Source organism: Mobula birostris, chromosome 9, assembly GCF_030028105.1.
Source record: "Mobula birostris isolate sMobBir1 chromosome 9, sMobBir1.hap1, whole genome shotgun sequence".
In the NCBI taxonomy this organism is placed as follows: domain Eukaryota; kingdom Metazoa; phylum Chordata; class Chondrichthyes; order Myliobatiformes; family Myliobatidae; genus Mobula; species Mobula birostris.
Genome location: NC_092378.1, coordinates 67,427,266 through 67,447,049, shown reverse-complemented (window position 1 = coordinate 67,447,049; position 19,784 = coordinate 67,427,266). Strand labels below are relative to the sequence as shown.

General features: G+C 45.8%; 1 protein-coding gene across 1 annotated transcript in view; it reads left to right on the top strand.

Moving 5' to 3' along the window:
- Nucleotides 1–898: 898 nt before the first annotated feature.
- Nucleotides 899–19,784, top strand: part of LOC140202819 (uncharacterized) — a 36,376-nt gene continuing 17,490 nt past the window's right edge. Inside the window, exons 1-7 of the mRNA XM_072268221.1 lie at nucleotides 899–1,008; nucleotides 1,733–1,831; nucleotides 6,925–7,197; nucleotides 8,958–9,126; nucleotides 10,364–10,675; nucleotides 15,474–15,635; nucleotides 16,091–16,225. Coding sequence (XP_072124322.1) covers nucleotides 1,733–1,831; nucleotides 6,925–7,197; nucleotides 8,958–9,126; nucleotides 10,364–10,675; nucleotides 15,474–15,635; nucleotides 16,091–16,225 — 1,150 coding nt within the window. The 5' untranslated portion in view covers nucleotides 899–1,008. The remainder of the gene's footprint in view (nucleotides 1,009–1,732; nucleotides 1,832–6,924; nucleotides 7,198–8,957; nucleotides 9,127–10,363; nucleotides 10,676–15,473; nucleotides 15,636–16,090; nucleotides 16,226–19,784) is intronic.

The following is a 19,784-nucleotide window of genomic DNA, read 5'->3' as shown; positions in this document are numbered from 1 at the left end:
CTAGTAATTCTTTAAATTTCGTTACTAATACCTCCACATTTCTCTCCATCCACCTCCTTCAGAACCCTGGTCCCACGTGATTTATCTATCCTCAGACCTTTCAGTTTCCCAAGCACCTTCTCCTTAGTAATAACAACTACACTCACTTCTGCTACCGTACACTCTTGAATTTCTGGCACACTGCTAGTGTCTTCCACTGACGCAAGATTATTAAGTTCCTCCGCCATTTCTTTGTTCCCCCATTACTATCTCTGCAGCGTAATTTTCCAATGGCCCAATTTCCACTCTCGCCTCTATTTATTCTTTATATACAGTATCTGAAATATCTTTTATTACGCTGATCCCAGAATTATATAAATTAAGAGGGGGAGGGATGATAGGCAAAGTGGGAAAGGATTATCATGGAGAAGGGGGGAGGAAATTGGTCAAGTAAGGACGGTCAAAGAAAGGGCCAGTGAGGAACATCGTGGAGCAGTCAAAGGAAGGAGGAAGGACTGAGATAGAAGGGTCAGAAAGAGAAGAGACAAGTTAGGAGAGTCGGCGGAGGGAAAGAGTCGATAAAGAAGGGTCGGGAGGGAAAGGGTCAAGGAAGGAGGCAAAGAGAATGAGGAGGAAGGACAAGGAATCGTACTGGTAAAGGGGGCGTTCACCTCCTCTATCCAGCTTTCCTCCGAAGCGCGCCGAGCACCGCGCCAAAGCGACCCGGAAGCAAGCGAGCCGCTAGAGGCCGATTGGCCGCTCCTTCACAGTATCCACCCCGAAGCCTTTCGCCATTGGCTAGCGGCGCTCTGACGTCTTTCGGAATGTTGGAGGGCGCCAGAATCGCAGATTTCGCGGGTTCGCTGGGTGGCGGCTGGGGTCCCGGGAGGGTGGGGAAAGCCAGAGTCGGAGCCGTAGGGAGGGGACGGGATACGGTGTACCGCTTCCGCGCCTCGCCAGATGCAGCCGCTCGCCACTACTGCTGTACCTAACGCTGAGTTATAGCGTTAAAACCAACCCCGGATCAGGGTGAGTCAGTTTCGTTCATTCATTCATTCATTCATTCATTCATTCAAACAAACCTCCCTTTACTGCAACAAACTTTGTTAAACTTATCTTGTAACTTTTGTTAATTTCTTTCCAGATATTGTCCTGGATTTTTTTCTTCAGCCGTTTGTGTGTCTACTCTAGGTTTATAACTTGTTGCTTCAGTAGCTTTTGTGTTTGAATTTCTTATTACTTTTTTCTACTACATACATATTATACATTTTTACATGTTAATCTCAACTACAGTCATCGCTCTGCTCCTCTTTAATGAGTGTCTGTTGAAAAACAGGCTGCCCATGGAGGGGTTTATGTCAAGTTGTAACGTCCACCTTTTTTTGCGCCAAATTTGAAAACGAATTAACGGAGCAGTTCTTTCCAGAGATTTCAAACTCCTCAACTAGTCGATGTGCATTGAAATTTAGCTCCGATTTTCGTTCTTAAATTCTGCTTGTGCGAAGGGTTTGTACGAACGGAATTTTTCAAGTTGGTCTCCAACTTGGAGGCAATACTTGGCGCTAAGAAACTTCTTGACTTTCGCAATAGGCAGAAGCAGTCCAGCGCACGGCGCCTGTTAGTACCCCAACACCGTTGTACAAGGTGCGGAGAATATACTGGTTATTCTGTCGTGTCGATAACGAAAATCGTTTGTTACGAAGGCATTTACTTTTTGTAAGAAGTCTGCCTTAATGTGCTTGTTTAACTTTAGATGGAGTGTTTGAAATTGAAAGACCTCCGGGGAAAACGAATAGGAAAGTGCGATGTCGCCCCGAACACAGTCAATGACGAAGCTCACAGTGCACAGAAGGTAAATTAAACAAGTCAGTTTATTCGTAAACACGAGGAATATTCTCCTAAAGTTTATGTGTAGAAATAATTATGGAGGATGTTAGCATTCCACGTAGAATTATAAAATACAACTCTCCAACGGGAGGCTGCCAATGAAGGTGACGCTCTTCTGCCTGACTGCTGAGGGGTTCGGCCCGAAACGCCGGCTGTTTATTCCCCTCCATTGATGGTCCTCGACTTGCTGAGTTTCTCCGGCACTTTCTGCGTTGCTCAGAGATTTCCCGTAAAAGGGGGGGGGGGGGGTCACATAGAATATCGAACTCGGAACATCAACCCGTACAGGCCCTTCAGCCCAAGTTGTGCCGACCTTTTAACTGCTACGGGATCAATCTAATGCTTCCTTCCCTCCCACATAGCCCTCCGTTTTTCTTTCATCCGGCTGTCTGTCTAAGAGTCTCTTAAATGTCCCTAATGTAACTGTCTCTACCGCCACCGCTGACAGAGCGCCCGCGCACCCACCGCTCACCGCTGGCATCCCTATACTTGCCTCCAATCGCCTTAAAATGACCCCCTATAGCCATTTCCGCACTGGGGGAAAAGTCTGGTTATACACTCATTCTATGCCGGTCATCTTCCTGTACATCTAGGGTGAGGGTTGGAGGGAACACTGCACTTCTGAAAGTGAGACCTCATTTGGAATACTGTGTGCAGTTTTGGGCCCCCTATCTTAGAAGGGATGTTCTGATGTTGGAGAGAGTTCAGCGAAGATTTACGAGGATGATTCCTGAAATGCAGCGACTAACATGTGAGGAGCGTTTGTCGGCTCTTGGACTGTATTCATTAGAGTATAGAAGAATGAGAGGGGATCTCATAGAAACATTTTGAATGTTGAAAGGGTTGGACAGAGTAGATGTGGAAAGGTTGTTTCCCTTGGTGGGTGAGTCCAGGACAAGAGGCCACAGTCTTAGAATTAGAAGGTACCCATTTAAAACAGATGAGAAATTTCTTTAGCCAGAGGGTCATGGATTTAAGGAATTCGTTGCCACATACAGCTGTGGAGGCCTGATCATTGAGGGTGTTTAAGGAGGAGATTGATAGGTATCTAATTAGTCAGGGTATCAAGGGATTTGGGGAAAAAGCTGGAAATTGGAACTCAATGGGAGAATAGTTTAGCTCATGGTGGAGTGGCGGAGTGGACTCAATGGGCCGAATGGCCGCCTTCTTTGTCTAGTGATCTTGTGTGTAAAATTTTAGCTGAGAGGTTAAACTGCTGTAAGTATTATTCAATGCAGCAAGTCTGGCTTTGTATTTTGTGGGATTGCTTTAGTATTTCTTGTATTCTTTATGCATATTGTTTTTTTTAATGCTGCTTTGGATCAGGAGTAACAATCATTTCATTCTCCTTTACGTGCCTGTGCTGAAGAATGACAATAAACAACCTTGAATCTCTAGCTATGGAAGCTGTTAACATTTTGTGTTCAAAACCTGTCCCTCCTCTCCTCTTTCTGGTGGATCTTTACTCATTGAATCTAATTATTCAGGTCATACGCCACAGACAGCCAGTACACTCCATTTTTTTACAGTAGACCTACACTGATCCCAGTATGTCTCAAGGTGGCATCCCACCAGCAGGGGAATCCCTTCTTTACATTACTCCCATCAGGGAGGGGTACAGAGCCTGAAGACACACACTCAACATGTCAGGAACAGCTTGTTCCCCTCTGCCGTCAAGTTTCTGAATGGTCCATGAACACACACTCTTGCTATTTCGCTCCCTCCTTGCACGACTTATTTCTTATTGAGACTTAGCGTTCTTTTTAGGTATTGCACCGTGCTGCAGCAAGACAGAGTTCATGACACATCCCAGTGATAAGAAAGAGGCCACCTGGTTCTTTATGTCATTTTATAATATGGTAGCTGGTGATTATGTTAAATCCTCTGCGCTCATGACAACTTTTGTTTACCAACTATCTACATACCTCGACCACCACGGGCACAATCTCTTCCCCCACCCCCAGCAGTGACGGGCACAACCCTCCCCACCATCAAGGACATGTTCAAAAAGGCGGTGCCTCGAGGGGGCAGCACCCATCATTAAAAACCCTCACCATCCTGGGCATTCCCTCCTCTCATTACTGCCATCGGGAGGAGGTACAGTACAGGAGTCTGAAGATCCGCACTCGATGTTTTAGGAGCAGCTTCTGCCCCTCTGCCGTCAGATTTCTGAATAATCCGTGACCCACTCTCTCACTATTTCGCTCTCTTTTTGCACTGCTTATTTCTTTAATGTCAGTGTAAATTATTGGAATTTTTTATGTTTTGTACAGTCCTGCTGCAAAGCAGCACATTTCCCAACATGTATCAGATGTTTCTGAACCTGATTTTTATTCTCTCCACGTTGCAAGTTCAAGTTTAATTGTCATTCAATCATACACATGGAATACAGGTAAACAAAACACCTTTCCAAGGTGGAGAACACGTTACCAACAGCACATAGCACGTATGGTTTTGATAGCAGAAAAGCAGACAGTCACAAGAACCTATTGCCCAAGTCCCTGAATGGTCGTGGTCCAGCTTATCTTCCGTTGTTCCCAGCCACGTCCTCCAGCTCGTTCCACTCACCAACATACCGGAGGCAGCTTACGGTGACCACAGACCAGCACACCTGTAGGAGGTGGGGGAAGCCCACAGGGCCATGGGGAGGTGGGGCAGGGGGGAGAGACCTGCCAGCTCCACATCATCAGCATGGACCTCAGGATAGAACCTGGGCTGTTTGGCCAGTTATCTAGTCATAGTCACTTTCAAGGGTGGACCTACTCTGCACCGCATTGCTTGTGAATTCCCGCATTACAGTTGCGTGCACAAGTGTATTGTTGACTTTGTAGCATTTTCCGATGGTTTTATTAACAAAAGTTGTTATTGTTACAATATTGTGTTCGGTTCCAACTGCCTCATTATAGGAAGAGTGTGGAAGCTTTTGGGAGGGTGCAGAGAAGGTTTACCCTGATGTTGTTTGGATTAGAGAGCATGTTGTATAAAGAAGGGTAGAGTGAGCTGGGGCTTTTCTCTTCGAAGTGAAGGAGCTTGAGAGGTGACTTGACAGAGTGTACAAAATGATAAGAATCAAGTGGACAGCTGGCAACCTTTTCCCGGGTGGAAATGTCCTATACAAGAGGGGATAGTTTTAATGTGACTGGAGGAAAGTATGGGTTGTGGGGGTGGGGGGGGGGGAACGCAGGCGAGTTTTTCCACACCGAGTGGGAAGTGCGTGGAACACACTACCGGGGTGGTGGTGAGGAAGATACGTTTGGGACATTTAAGAAACTCCTTGATAGGCATATGAATGAAAGAAAATGGAGGCCTATTGGGAGGGAAGCATTAGGTTGATCTTGGAGTAGGTTAAAAGGTCGGCACAACATTGTGGGCTGAAGGGCCTGTACTGTTCTAATCTAGTGTTCAGTTCTGGTTGCTTCACTATAGGAAAGGTGGAAGCTTTAGAGAGGGTGCAGGGTGCTGCCTGGATTAGAGAGCATGTCGTATGAGGATAGGTGGAGCGAGGCAGGGCTCTTCTGTCTGGAGTGACGAAGGATGGGAGGTGACTCGATAGACGAGTACAAAATGATGAAGGGCACACATGGAGGGGAGAGCCAGCACCTTTTCCCCCCAGGGTGGTAATGTTTAATACGAGAGGACATTGGGAGAAAGTAGATGGAAGCACAAAGAATGCGGTTGTGAGAACTTTGAGCAAAAATACAAACGGCTGGAGGAACTGGCTAGCTGTAAACCTCTGGCTAAACACTGTGTTAACTGTACCTATATCCTGGTGCAACCCAAACAAAATCTGATTCCTTCCACCCCCACCCCCACCCCTTCAATGCGAGGAGCATCTGTGGGGGTTTTTTTGGGTTGCATCAGAATGTTGGTGCACGGTGGTATAGCGGTAGGTGGAAAGTCTTACATCGCCGGCTGTGAGGTCAGGGTTCGATTCCCCCCACTGTCTGTCAGGCGTTTGTACGTTCTCCCCGAAACCACGTGCGTTATTTCCAGACATTCCAGTTTTCTCCCACATTCCAAAGAAATACAGGATAATTGAGCATGTGGTGTAATTGGGAGGTGTGGGCTCATTGAGCTGGAAGAACCTGTTACTGTGCTGTATCAAAATAAAATAAAATTTTAAAAATTATCAAAATCAAAGCAAAATTTATTATCAAAGTATGTATATGCTACTACCTTGAGATTCACCTTGCAGGCATTTACAAAAAATTAAAGAAATACTACAAAATTTACCAAAAAATGCATGAACAAAGACTGATAAACAAGCATGCTGCAAAAAAGGCAAATCATGTAAATGAAAAAATAATACTGAGAACGTGAGTTGTAGATTTCTTGAGAGTGAGTCGGTAGTTGTGGAATCAGTTCAGTGTTGTGGTGAGTGAAGTTATCCACACTGGTTCAGGGGCCTGATGGTTACAGGATGATAAATATTCTGAATCCGGTGGTGTGGGGCTTAAGGCTTCTGTACTTCCTGTCTGATGATAAAAAAAATTACCTGTATTTGTCACGTGTACATTGAAACATACAGTGAAATGCACAAGAGTGCATCAAATCCAATCAACATGAATTGTGCTGGGCAGCCCACAGGTGTCCCACAATTCTGGCACCAACGTAGCACGCCCACAACTCACATAAACTTTCGTCTTTCAGTTGTGGGAAGAAACCAGAGTTTTGGAGGAAACCCATACAGTCACGGGGAGATCGTAAAAGCTCCTTCCAGACAGTAATGGGAGTTAAACCCCGATCTTACGGGCAAGCGAGAAGACGGCATTGTCTGGATGGTTGGGGGGGTCCTTGACAATAGAATTTGCCTTCTTGTGACTGCTCCTTGTAGATGTGTTCAGTGGTGGTGAGGGCGTTGCCTGCGATGGGTTTCCATTTCAAGTAAAGCCCTCACTGCCACCAAGTATGTTTACGTGGAGCGCTGCCACAAGAGAGCAGCATCCTCTGCTTGGATGTCGACTCGTCCATTCTTGGAGTCTTCCCCAACCAGAATGTCTGGATGGGCCAAAAACCCTCGATCTACGATCTCACAGCCTCTCTCCATCTCTTGTTCAGGAAAACTGGTTCAGAAGCTCGCCCAAGACCCCAGTGAAGACGGAGCTGGCACCCAGCGCCGTCTCCAGGCGCAAGTGCTGCACCCCAGACCGGGTCCAGGTGACACCGAGCAAGCTCCCCGACAAGCCGCCCCCTGAGCCCTGGTCGCCCACGGCGAACCTGAGGATGCTGATCAGCGCGGCCAGCCCGGACATCCGTGACCGGGAGAAGAAGAAGGAGCTCTTCAGGCAGATTGAAAATGAGAGGGTGGAAAGTGCTGGGGACGTTATTCAGGTAATGGCCTCTCCTGCTGATGACCTTCACTTATATGGCCTTGGTTTTAAGTTGGTCCTGTCCTATGACAGGGCTGAGGACTCGTTTTTCTCCATAGGTGCTGCCTGACCAGCTGGGCATTTCCACAGCCCCTCTGCCCAGAGATTTAAGAACAGAGTTAGCCTCTTAGGCATATTGAGCCTGCACCACCATTCAGTCATGTTTTTTTAAATTCAACCCCTTTCTTCCCCTCCTCTCTGTAACCCTTTATCCCTTTTCCAATTAAGAGCCTGTCCATCTCTATTTTAAATGCACGCAGTGACTTGGCCTCAACAGCACTACCCTCTGGCTGGAAAGATTCCTCTTCATCTCTGTTCCAAAGGAACATCCCTTTATTTTGAGATTGTCCCTCAGGTCTTCAACTTGCTACTAACGGAAATATCCTCTCCCCAGCCAATCTATCCAGGGCTTTGAGTATCTGATAGGTTTAAATGAGTTTACCCTTCCTCCTGAACTCCAATGACTGTTCCTGCCCTATCCCAACATTTCTTTATTGCAAATTGCATGGCTGGAGAGGTTTGAGGAGATCCCAATGGGATCACAGTTAGTCCATGTCCCTTTTATAATTCTTGTCTCTTCACTGTCCTCTCATTCCCTCTCAGTCTGTGGTGACTGGAGCCCTTCTGGGGATTACATTCCATCAGGCTATTCACTGAACCTCACGAGATCCCTCCATCCAGAAGAGAGTATGTTTGCTTGTAAATTAATTGGAAAAACATTGAACAAGAATCTTGACACTGTCCAGGAGAAAATGCCCACTCATTTGGCCCCATATCAATCAGCTTGGAATAAGGGTTCTCCTGAGGGAATAATGTGTCTGGGACCAGGTGGTTCTGTCTAAAGTTTGGGGGCTGGACCTTTGAGGAGCGCAGTGATGTAGAAATCTGGAGCTCACTTCTAATAGCAGTTGAACATAGAACATACAACAGTACAGGCCTTTTGGCCCCTAATGTTGAGCCGACCCTTCACCTTACTCCAAAATCAATCCAACCTTTCCCTCTCACATAGCCCTCCATTTTTCAATCATCCATGTGCCTATCTAAGAGTTTTTTTAAATGTTTCTAATGTATCTGCCTCTACCACCACTCCTGGCAGCACATTCCATGCATCCAGCTCTCTGCGAACTTTTTAAAAAAAACTGTGTCTGACATTTTCCTTCAACTTTCCTCCAATTACCGAACAGTATTGGCCATTTCCTCAATTACCCTAAAAGTATAACTGTATTAGCCATTTCCAGCTTGGGGAAAAGTCTCCGGCTGTCATCTTGAGTACCTCATCCTCCTCCGTTCCAAAGAGAAAAGCCTTAGCTCACTCAACCTATCCTCCCAAGACATGCTCTCTAGTCCAGGCAGCATCTCTGCAACCTCTCAAAAGCTTCCATGTCCTTCTGATAATGAGGCCACCAGAGGTGAACTCAATACTCCAACTGTGGTCTAACCAGAGCTTTATAGAGCTACAACATTATCTCATGGCTCTTGAGTTGCCCCGCAACGAATGAAGACCAAACCACCATACACCTTCTGAACCAACCAATCACCCATGAAGAACTGAGCACTTCAGGCCAAGACCCTTTGTCAGGACTTATGAAACATTGCCTGTTCCCATCCCTCCATAGATGCTACCTGAGTTCCTCCAGAATTCTGTGTGTGCTACTTGCGATTTTATAGACTTCCATTCGGTCTCATCTACGCCTGACTAGCAAATCCATTCTTTACTTTCAGCTTGTAGCCGTCGATGACGGTGCCACGGATGAATTTGAGCAGCAACGTCCCAGCAGGAAGCAGAAAAGTCTGGGACTTCTGTGCCAGAAATTCCTCGCCCGCTATCCCAAAAATCCCATTTCCACTGAGAAAACAGAAATTTCCCTGGATGAAGTGGCCACTGAGCTTGGTGAGTTGTGGAGTTGGAAATGGAAGAGTTGAAAGTGTCTCTTGTGTAGGTGGTGTTGGAGAATCAGAGGGTCCTGGTATTTCTCTGGCATGTTTCTGGACCCTCTTCAATGCCAGCGCGTCCCTTCTTAGGTAAGAGAAGTGGAGACGTTACAGATGGAGAAAAATCAAGGAAGTGATTCAGACCATAATGTCTTGCTGCCCAGTGACAGACTGAAGTTTTTGAAAACCTCGATATGTTCACCCCTCCTCCTCCTCCTCCACTTCAGTGAGGAAAACCCCAGCAGATCCTGTCTCTCCTTGTAACTCAAGCCCTCCAGGCCTGGCAGCAAATGGAACAAGCTTAGATGGAAATCTCGGCTGGCATAGACCAGTTTGGCTGAAGGACCTGTTCTCATGTTGTGTTACTGTGTTAGTAGGGGAGTGGAGGGTGGCTAACTGTGCACAAATTGGCTGATGAAAAACCTACATTACAGCAGAGGCTAACTTAAGGACTTCAAAGTCAAGTTTATTGTCATCTGCACAAGTACACATGAAAAACTTGCTTATAGTCACATCACTGGCACAGAGCGTTAAAATAAGCAGCATTCACAGCATGTTATAAATTATACACAATCTTTACAATAAAGATCACAATTAGGAGAAAAAGGTAAGTGTAATATTATGAAAAGTGTTATACAGAGATAGTGATTGGGCTTGTGCTGGTTGGGTCAAGAACTGAATGGTTGAAGGGAAAAAGCTGTTCTTGAACCTGGTGGTGTGGGACTTCAGGTTTCTGTACTTCCTGCTTGATGGCAGCCTGGCTCGGATGGTGGGGATCTTTAACAACAGACATTACCTCAAGGAGGCAATGCCTCCTGTAGATACTCATGATGGGGAGGAACATATTGGGGCAGAGTTCACACTGCTTCCTGCAGCTTTTTGTCTTCTGTATCAGACCATGATAGACCAGACAGTACAGAGGAGACTCTGCAGGTGCTGAAAATCCAGAGTAGCAAACAAAATGTTGGAGGAACTCGGCAGGCCAGGCAGCATCTATGGAGAAGATTAAACAGTCAGCCTTTTGGGCCAAGACTCTTCCTAGAAAATGTTGATTGTTTATTCCTCTCCATAGATGCTGCCTGGCCTGCCGAATTCCTCCAACATTTTGTATGAGCAAAGTAATTGTACATTACAGCGGAGACAGAACTAAGGACTTCACTGTGTGCGCTGTGTAAATAAGTAATTCTTTCTCTAAGGTGTGGAGCGCAGGCGTATATATGACATTGTGAATGTCTTGGAGTCCCTTCAACTGGTCAGCCGCGTGGCGAAGAACCAGTACTCCTGGCACGGACTCCTGGGACTCGGGCAGACACTGGCCGTCCTGAAGCGGAGGGGACAGCAGCTCGGTTATGTGGAGCAGCTGGCTCACGTCCGCCACCGGGATCTGGAGCTGGAGCTGGAGCTGGACGCAGACGGGGAGGAGAGGAGGGATGCTCCCCAGGAGAACTGGGGGGGCTGCCAGGAACCGGCCGGGGATTCACCATCTCCCGAGCCCAAGAGTAAATCAGGTAAGGTTACCGGACAGCTAATGCAACCAGAATCAGGCACCAACTTCTGTTAAACACACCATTACAACAGCACTGATAGAGAGCTGTATTCACACAGTCAACACAGCTTGGGTTGTGCTTCTCAAGATTTTAGCTATGATGAAAATCAAATACAACTACTCTGGATTCTGGTTAATCGGGACGCATTGAGGCCACTATCTTTTGGCCCAATTAAGCGGCTGCCCTAATTAACTAAAGTTCAATGGAAATAGTTAAAAGATATAAAGAAGACAAACTCCTGTTTCAATGAGTAACGGCTTATATATTTAAATGAAATAATAAAATTAGAACATTGTCAATACTACTGCAGTACTACAAAACTGTGTTTTAGTTCCTAACATTGTATCATTTCTTAATGCATGTATGCATTTCTAAATGACAATAAAAGAGGACTGAGTGTTCTCATAATCTAATAGTTATCGATGGAGGAATTCATCTAGTGTTTGCTGCAGTGTTTATTTGACTGACTACATGAACAAAATCAGCACAGACACCGAGTGTAGACAATGGACTGCCTTCATACGATGCTGTTGACGATTGCATCCTCCAAATCTTCATTTTCATTGTAACATTCAAGATAATTGTCACTGCCTTCAAAATTCTTCACAGTTCCTAACTTGTTGAGGAAGTGAAATCGTTTCATTTTTCACTCCCAGGCGTTTCTGGCATCTCCAAGCCTGAATGCTTGAAACCACAGTGAACAAAACGGTTCTGAATTGTCTTGCTGCTTATTTCTGGCCAACTATCAGTGACAAAAATCACTGCTTTTTGAACACATGCACATGAAGCTGATGCTCTAAGCACAGTGTAGTGTCTAGCAGCCACACGATAGACACTAGTTAGAAACTGTTATACAACAGTCCCAATTAAGCAGCATAGTGTCCGAAATAAATTATGGGAATCTCAACTATTTTCTCGATTAATGTTCTTTAAGAATTGTCCCAAATCAGAGGCTGTTCTGATTAACCAATGGCCCAATTAATCAGAATCCACTGTACTATATTCTTTTGAACAATATAGGTTTTATTTGTACATCCATGAAAAGATGCATTTAAACTTCATAAGCCAATTAAAAATTCAGCACAGCTACTCAGCATTGTAAAAGGCCCTTCAGTCTACCAATTCTGTGCTAACCATGCACCACTATTTACACCTATTTCCTCATTAAACTTGTTTTTATTCTCATCGATGTCGTCCTGGTTCTACCCCTCATCCACACACTAGGGGTAATTCACAGCAGCTAGTTAACCTACCAGCCCTGTCCCCTTGATTTCTTTTTGTATTTAGAGATACAGCACGGAACAGGCTCTTCCAGCCCTTCGAGAAGCACTGCCCAACAATCCACCAATTTAACCCTAGCCTAACCACAGGACAACTTGCAATGACCAATTACCCCACCAACCGGTAGGTACGTCTTCGGATTATGGGAGGAAGCCAGAGGAAACCCACGAGGACAAACAAACTTCTTACAGAAAGCTTTGGAATTGAACTCCGAACTGTAATAACGTCAAGCTAACTGCTGTGCTCCCTGACTGTATATTCACTGGGTTGAGAATTCCAAAAATTCCTGATTAATTTCTCGGATAAGACGTCAGGAATTATTCAGCAGACATTCCATCAGGATAGCCAGCTCTAAGCAGATTAATTGATGAGAATCTCATTACAGTGCCTGGGGTATTGTGTGGGACTAGTTACTCAGTAATCAGGGTGCATAGGCTCAGAACAGAGGGACCTGTAAGGAACTTCTTTACCATAGGGTGTGGCAGTCAAGTCAATGGGTATGTTTAAAGCGGTGGTTGACAGGTTGGTGATTAGCAAGGACGTCAAAGGTGATGGGGAGAAGACAGGAGAGTGGGGATGAGAGGGATAATAAATCATCCATGATGGAATGGTGGAGCAGAATCGATGGGCTGAATAGCCTAATTCTCCTATGACTAATGATTATATAACAAAGAGTGGTGGCACTTAAAGTTCCATCCCTGGGATGGTGAGAGGTGCTATTAAAATGAAGTTGTTATATATAGCCTGAATGTAATGTGGTTGCACAGTTTTGACTGCTGTATGTCGGGGAAGGCTGTTTAAGAACAGCTCAGTTCTGTTAACTTAATGATGGATACCATCCGTCATTACGGACCCCCACCATCCAGGGCATGCCCTCTTCTCATTACTAACTTTCAGGAAGGGGTACAGGAGCCCGAAGACCCACACTCAATGTTTTAGGGACAAATTCTTCCCCTCTGCCGCCAGATTTCTGAATGGTCCGTGAACATGTTCTTTTGCATTATTCATTTATGTTTCATTGTAACTTCTGGTAATTTCAGGATCCAGTTTATTGTAACTCACACGTTGTGAAATTTGTTGTTTTGTGGCAGCAGTACCATGCAATACATAAAAAAAGATTGCTGCAGTTTGAAATTAGAAATACTGTATATTTTTAAAAATAACCAGTGAAAAGGTAGTTCCTGGACCATTCAGAACTCTGTTCGAGGGTGACAGGCTGCTGCTTGTGCTGCCACGGAACCATAAGATAAAGGAGCAGAGTTGGGCCAATCTGCCCATTCGATCATGGCTGATTTATTCCCTCTAAACCCAATTTTCATGTCTTCTGCCCATAACCTTTGACATCCTTACTAATCTAGAGTCTTACCAACCTCCGCTTTAAGTATACCCAAAGATCTGGCCTCCACAGCCATCTATGGCAAAGAATTCCACTGATTCACCAACCTCTAGCTAAAAAAGTTTCAGTGAGGTCTCTCCCCTCCTAAACTTCTGGACATACTCCAATGCCAGCACATCCTTTCTTTGGTATGAGGCTCAAAGTACTCCCAAGTGTGCTCTGACCAATGCCTTTTAAAGCCTCAGCATTACATCCTTGCTTATATATTCTAGTTTTCTCAAATGATGAGTAGGTAACATTGCATTTGCCTTCCTCACCACTGAGAACAAACCACATGTGTCAGTGATTCTGATTCTGGGGAGTGGGGGGGGGTACTTTTGGGAAACCACTTGGCATCAGTTGTGATTTAGACTGGAGTTTGCTGCCCCCTACTGCCCGTGGAGTGAGGCTCACGGCAGCGGTGGAGAGAATTCTTCACAGCCTGCTATCTGGAAATATGACATATAAGATTGTTCTTCGGGACACAAGTGTGAAGGAGAACAAATTGACTGCTGATCCAAATCCAATGAGGCATTTTTTTTAAAAACACCATGAATGTAAATATAAAAACAATCCTTTAAAACACAATGTACAAGTAGCTGTTGTGTTTGGCCGTGTTCACACAAGATTAGCTGATAAACAGAGACCGATCGTACATAGTGTGACTAGGTGCAGAGGCATCTGAATACAAGCTGATTCTCTCAGTAATTGGTAAGTGACAAGATGACTCTTGGCAAGAGCAACTCTTCTCGGTAGCAGCAGAGCAGACGAAAGCATAAACATTGATTTCTCCTTCTGGTAATTCTCCCCCCCCCCCCTTCTATTTCCCCCTCTGGCCTCTTACCCATCTGGCTTCACCTATCACCTAGCCAGTCCCCCTCCCCCTCCCCTACAGTTTTATTCTGATGTCTTCTACTCCTGAGGAAGAGCCTTGGCCCAAAATGTTGACTGTTTATTCATCTCCATGGATGCTGCCTGACCTGCGGTGTATTTTGAATGTGTTGCTCTGGAGTTCCAACGTCTGCAGAATGTCTTGTGTTTGCTGAAGCACAGTAGGACGGTGTGGGTATGTGACTTGGAGTGCAAGGGTACAGTGGCAGCATATGGGGGGGGGAATGAATAGTGCTGAAGGGCTGTGGGGGGGGGTGATGTGGATATGGTGGTGATGGAGTGAGTTAAACTAATTAGCTCAAACAATCAAACCACATGAAGCCAAAACAACTTCACATTACTCTCACTCTCTGTTTATCCCCACCTCCCCATTTTCCACCACCCCTTCCCCCTCTCCTTCAACTTCTCCCCTCTCTTGGTACCAGTTTATTATTTACCGAGACGAGGTGAAAAGCCTGCCATCCCAGTGGATCGTTCCAAACGTGAATATGCGGAAGTAGTAATGTGGGGAAGTAAACCCATCAAGTGCAAGGACCATGATGATGTAGTTTGGGAGATTACGAGTTCTTATCTCTTAAGAGAAGTCAGTTCAGGAGTCTGATAACAGCGTTCAAGAAGCCATCCTTTGTTCTGCTGATTTGTGCTCTCTGCTTTTGTATCTCCTGCCCAGCAGGAGAAGGAGGCCATTTTGTTGTGTTTCTGTCAGTCTCAATCTCAAAGCACCTTCTCGGGGTGCGGGGGGGGCATGGTAGTATAACGGTTAGCATAAGGTTTTACAGTGCCAGCGATCAGGGTTCAGTACCCACGTCTGACTGTTTGGAGTTTGTGCATTCTCTCAGAGACCCCATGGGTTTCCTCCAGGTTCTCCTGATTCCTCCCACGTTCCAAAGACGTACTGGTCATGGTTAGTAATTTTTTCGGTGCTATGTTGGCACCAGAAGCGTGGTGACACTTGCAGGCTACACCACACCACGTCCTCTGACTGCGTTTGCCATTGGCACAAACCGCCCATTTCACTATATGTTTCAATGTACGTGTCACAAATAAACTAATCTTCAGAATCTTTTGATGATCCTGGGGCATTGGGAAGTGAAGGTGGAGCTAATGGGAGAGAGGTGGGTTTGTGTTGGCTCTGATCACAACCTTCCAGAGTTTGAGCAGAGCAGTTGCTGTTCCAAGCTACAATTCCCTCATCCTTCCCTCTCCCTCCAGTGTCCATGAACAGCAGGAAGGACAAGTCCCTCCGCATCATGAGTGAGAAATTTGTGATGCTCTTTCTTGTCGCTGAGCCCAGAACAATCGCCCTCGACGCTGCTGCCAAGATTCTCATTGAAGAAAGTCAACCGGAGGCTGTGGACAGCAGCAAGTTCAAGAGTAAGTTGGAGGCTGTGTGGTTAAGGTGATCTGTGCCCCGATGTTCTGTGGAGACAGACACTCTGAGATCTGTCACGGAAGGTTGTTGGCATTTGGGTTGGACAAGATGGTGCCAAGCTGCGGCCTCTGTTGAGGTCACGCCTCGGGTGGTTTTGGGGACGGGAGAGGAGAGGTGGACTCAGATCTGGGTTGTGGGACTGCTCAGGAGGTGAGAGGTGCATGGTGTGGTGGTAATAGAAGGGAAGCGAGGGAGGGGAGTGGGGTGTGGAGACTGAAGCAATGACCTGTATGCTTACGGGAGCCGCCTTGGGGGCAGCAGGGGTGGGAACTGCGCCTGATATTTTCAGAGACCTCACACTCATGACTGGCGCGGTGACTGTTGTCAGGCCTCCCATTGAAATTTCCCCAGCCATTCACTCTCCCCTCTTCTCTTCCCCCACCCCCCACCCCCCCAGCAAAGATCCGCAGGCTCTACGACATCGCCAATGTACTGACTAGTTTGGGACTCATCAAGAAGGTCCACGTGAATGAACGGGGCCGGAAGCCGGTGTTTCAGTGGGTGGGGCCAGTCTGCCGAGACCAGCCTGATGGTGAGAGCTGTGGGCAACGTATTGATCTGGGTGGTGTGGGTTCCCTGTTGTGAAATCCCTGCCAAGGGGCATTACTGATGCTGTTCTGGTGAATTTGATGAAGAGTGGCTGTACATTAGTGAAGACTGGGTTTAGAGAACACCAAGGATAGGAATTAGTGTAAATGTGTGTTTTGTCTCTACAAAGTGTAATGCTATTGCGATGCCATCAACCTGGGTTCAGTTCTACCAATACCCATAAAAAGCTGTACATTCTCCTCTTGACCACATGGGTTTCCTCTGGGTGCTCTGGTTTCCTCCCAAAATTCCAAAGACACGAGGGTTACTGAGTTGTGGGAACGTTGGGACGTGTGACAAGTAATGCTAATCACCTTAAGATCATTATAGGAAGTATGTAGAAGGTGCAGAGGAGAGGATACCAGGATTAGAGAGCATGTCTTATGAGGAAAGGGGGGAGTGAGCTTTGGAGTGTTGGGGGCAGAGAGGTGTATGAGATGATAAGAGGCGTAGGTAGTGGACAGACAATGCCCTCGTCCCAGGGCAGCAATGCCAGAGGGCATCTTTTTAAAGTGAGTGGAGAAAGGTTTAGGATGGGGGTATTGAAGGAAGTAACTCAGGAGAAGGCAGCTAAAAGGTCTGAAGGTAGATGAGTCACCTGGGCCAGATGGACTGCACTCCAGAGGTTTGAAATAGGTAGCTGAAGAGATTGTGGAGGCATTAGTAGTCAGAGAAAAGTACAGCACAGACACAAGCCCTTCAGCCCATCTAGTCCTTGCCAAACCATTTAAACTGCCTAGTCCCATCAATCCACTTCAGGACCATAGCCCTCCATGTCCCTGCCATCTATGTACCTATCCAGACTTCTCTTAAACATTGAAATTGAGCTCGCATGCACCACCTGTGCTGGCAGCTCATTCCACACTCTCACCACCCTCTGAGTGAAGAAGTTTCCCCTCATCTTCCGTTAAACTTTTCATCTTTCACCCTTAACCCATGACCTCCTGTTGTAGTCTCACCCAACCTCAGTGGAAAAAGCCTGCTTGCATTTACCTATCTATACCCCTCATAATTTTGCATACCTCTATCAAAGTTCCCCTCATTCTCTTGCACTACAGGGAGTAAAGTCCTAACATATTCAGTATTTCCCCTAAAGCTCAGATCCTCAAGTTCTGGCAACATCTTTACCCTATACCCCTCATAATTTTATATACCTCTATCAAATCTCCCCTCAATCTTCTACGTTCTAAATAATACAGTCCTAAACTCTTCAATCTTTCCTTATAACTCAAATCCTCCAGTCCCAGCAATATTCTTGTAAATTTTCTCTGTACTCTTTCAACCTTATTTACATCTTTCCTGTAGGTGGGTGACCAAAACTGCACACAATATGCCAAATTGGGCTTCACCAACATCTTAAAAAACTTCAACATAACATCCCATCTCCTGTACTCTATATATTGATTTATAAAGGCTAATGTGCTAAAATCTTTATGTCCCAATCTGTGCCGCCACTTTCAATGAGTTATGGGCCTGTGATCCCAGACCCCTTTTTTCTACCACGCTCCTCAGTGCCCCACTGTTCACTGCATAGACCTACCCCGGTTGGTCCTACCAAAGTGCGAAACCTCACACTTGTTTGCATTAAGTTCCATCCGCCATTTTTCCAGCTGATCCAGATCCCACTACAAGTTCTGATGGTCTTCCTTGCTGTCCACTACACCCCAACCTTGCTGTCATGTGCAAATTTGCTGATTCAATTAACCACATTATCATCCAGATCATTGATATCGATGACAAACCACAAAGGACCCAGCACCGATCCCTGCAGCACCCCACTAGTCACAGGCCTCCAGCCACTGAGGCAACCCTCTGATACCGATCTCTGGCTTCTTCAACATCCAATGTCTAATCCAATTTCCTATCTCATCTTGAACCTTCTTGACCAGCCTCCCATGCAGGACTTTGTCAAAGGCCTTGCTAAAGTCCATGTAGCCATCCTTCACTGCCTTGCCTTCAACGTTCCTGGTAACATCCTCAAAAGATTGGGTAGACACTACCTACCATGCACAAAGCCGGCATACAATTTTCTGGTTTATTTTAAGAGCCTTTCTTAAATAGTAAAACATGATTAGCTATCCTTCACTACCTCATCTGTCACTAGATTCTGGAGGACTGGAAAATTGAAAATGTCACGCCACTGTTCAAGAACGGAGGGAGGCAGAAGAAAGGAAATTGTAGGCCAGTTAGCCGGACTTCAGCAGTAGGCAAGATGTTGGAGTCCATTACTAAGGATGAGGTTTTGGGGCAGAGGATAAAATAGACCAAAGCCAGCATGGTTTCCTTAAGAGGAAATTTTGCCTGACAAATCTGTTATAAATCTTTGACAGTTGGTAGATGTTGTTCACTTGGATTTTCAGAAAGCCTTTGGAAAAAGTTGAAAGCACTTGAGGCTGCTAAGCAAGATAAGAGCCCATGGTATAGCATGGATAGAAGATTGTCTGTTGCCAGTCAGCCAAAGAGTGGGTGTAAAGGTGGCCTTTTCTGGGTGGGTGCCGGTGACGAGTAGTTTTCAGCAGGGGTTGGTGTTGGGACCATCAGGATGATTTGAATGAAGGAATTGATGGCTTTATGGGCGATGCGAAGGTAGGTGGAGGGGCTGAAAAGCAGCGAGTCTGCAGATTGGAAGAATGGGTTAAGAAGTGACAGATGGAATAGGGTGTAGGGTAGTCTGTGGTCATGCACTTTGGTAGAAGGAAAAAAGGTGTAGGCTATTTTCTAAGCGGGGGCAAATTCTGAAATCAGAGATGGGGTGGGGTCCCATGCAGGCACCCCTAAAGGTTAATTTGCAGGCTGAGTCGGTGGTAAGGAAGGAGGACTGGAATATATTCAGCAAGGATGATGTGCTGAGGCTCTATAAGACATTGATCAGACTGCACCTGGAGTATCGGGAGCAGTTTTGGACCCTTGTCTAAGAGTGTGTGCTGGCATTGGAGATGATTCAGAGTAGGTTCATGAAAATGATTGTGGCAATGAAAGGGTTAACATATGATGAGGGCTCGGGGTCTATATTCACTGGAGCTTAGAAGAATATGGGAGGATTTTATTGAAACCTATTGAATATTGAAAGGCCTAGAGGGAGTGGATGTGGAGAGGATGTTTCTGATAGTGGAGGAGTTAAGGACAAAAGGGCACCGAATAGAGGGATGTCTCTTTAGAACAGAGATGAGGGGGAATTTCTTTAGCCAGATGGTGGAGAATCTGTGGAAATCGTTGTCACAGACAACTGTGGAGGCAAGTCATTGGGTATATTTAAAGTGGCAGTTGATAGTTTCTTAATTAGTCAATGTGTCAAATATTATAGGGAAAAAGGCAAGAGAATTGGCTTGAGAGGAATAATAAATCAGCCTTGATGGAATAATGGAGCAAACTCTGGGCCAAATGGCCTAATTCTGCTCCAATATCTTATGATCATATGGTAATTTTTTTTTTAAGAGTGTGGTGGATGTGTGGGTGTCACTGCCAAGGTTGATGGTAGCAACATTGTTCACATTTAAGCCTTA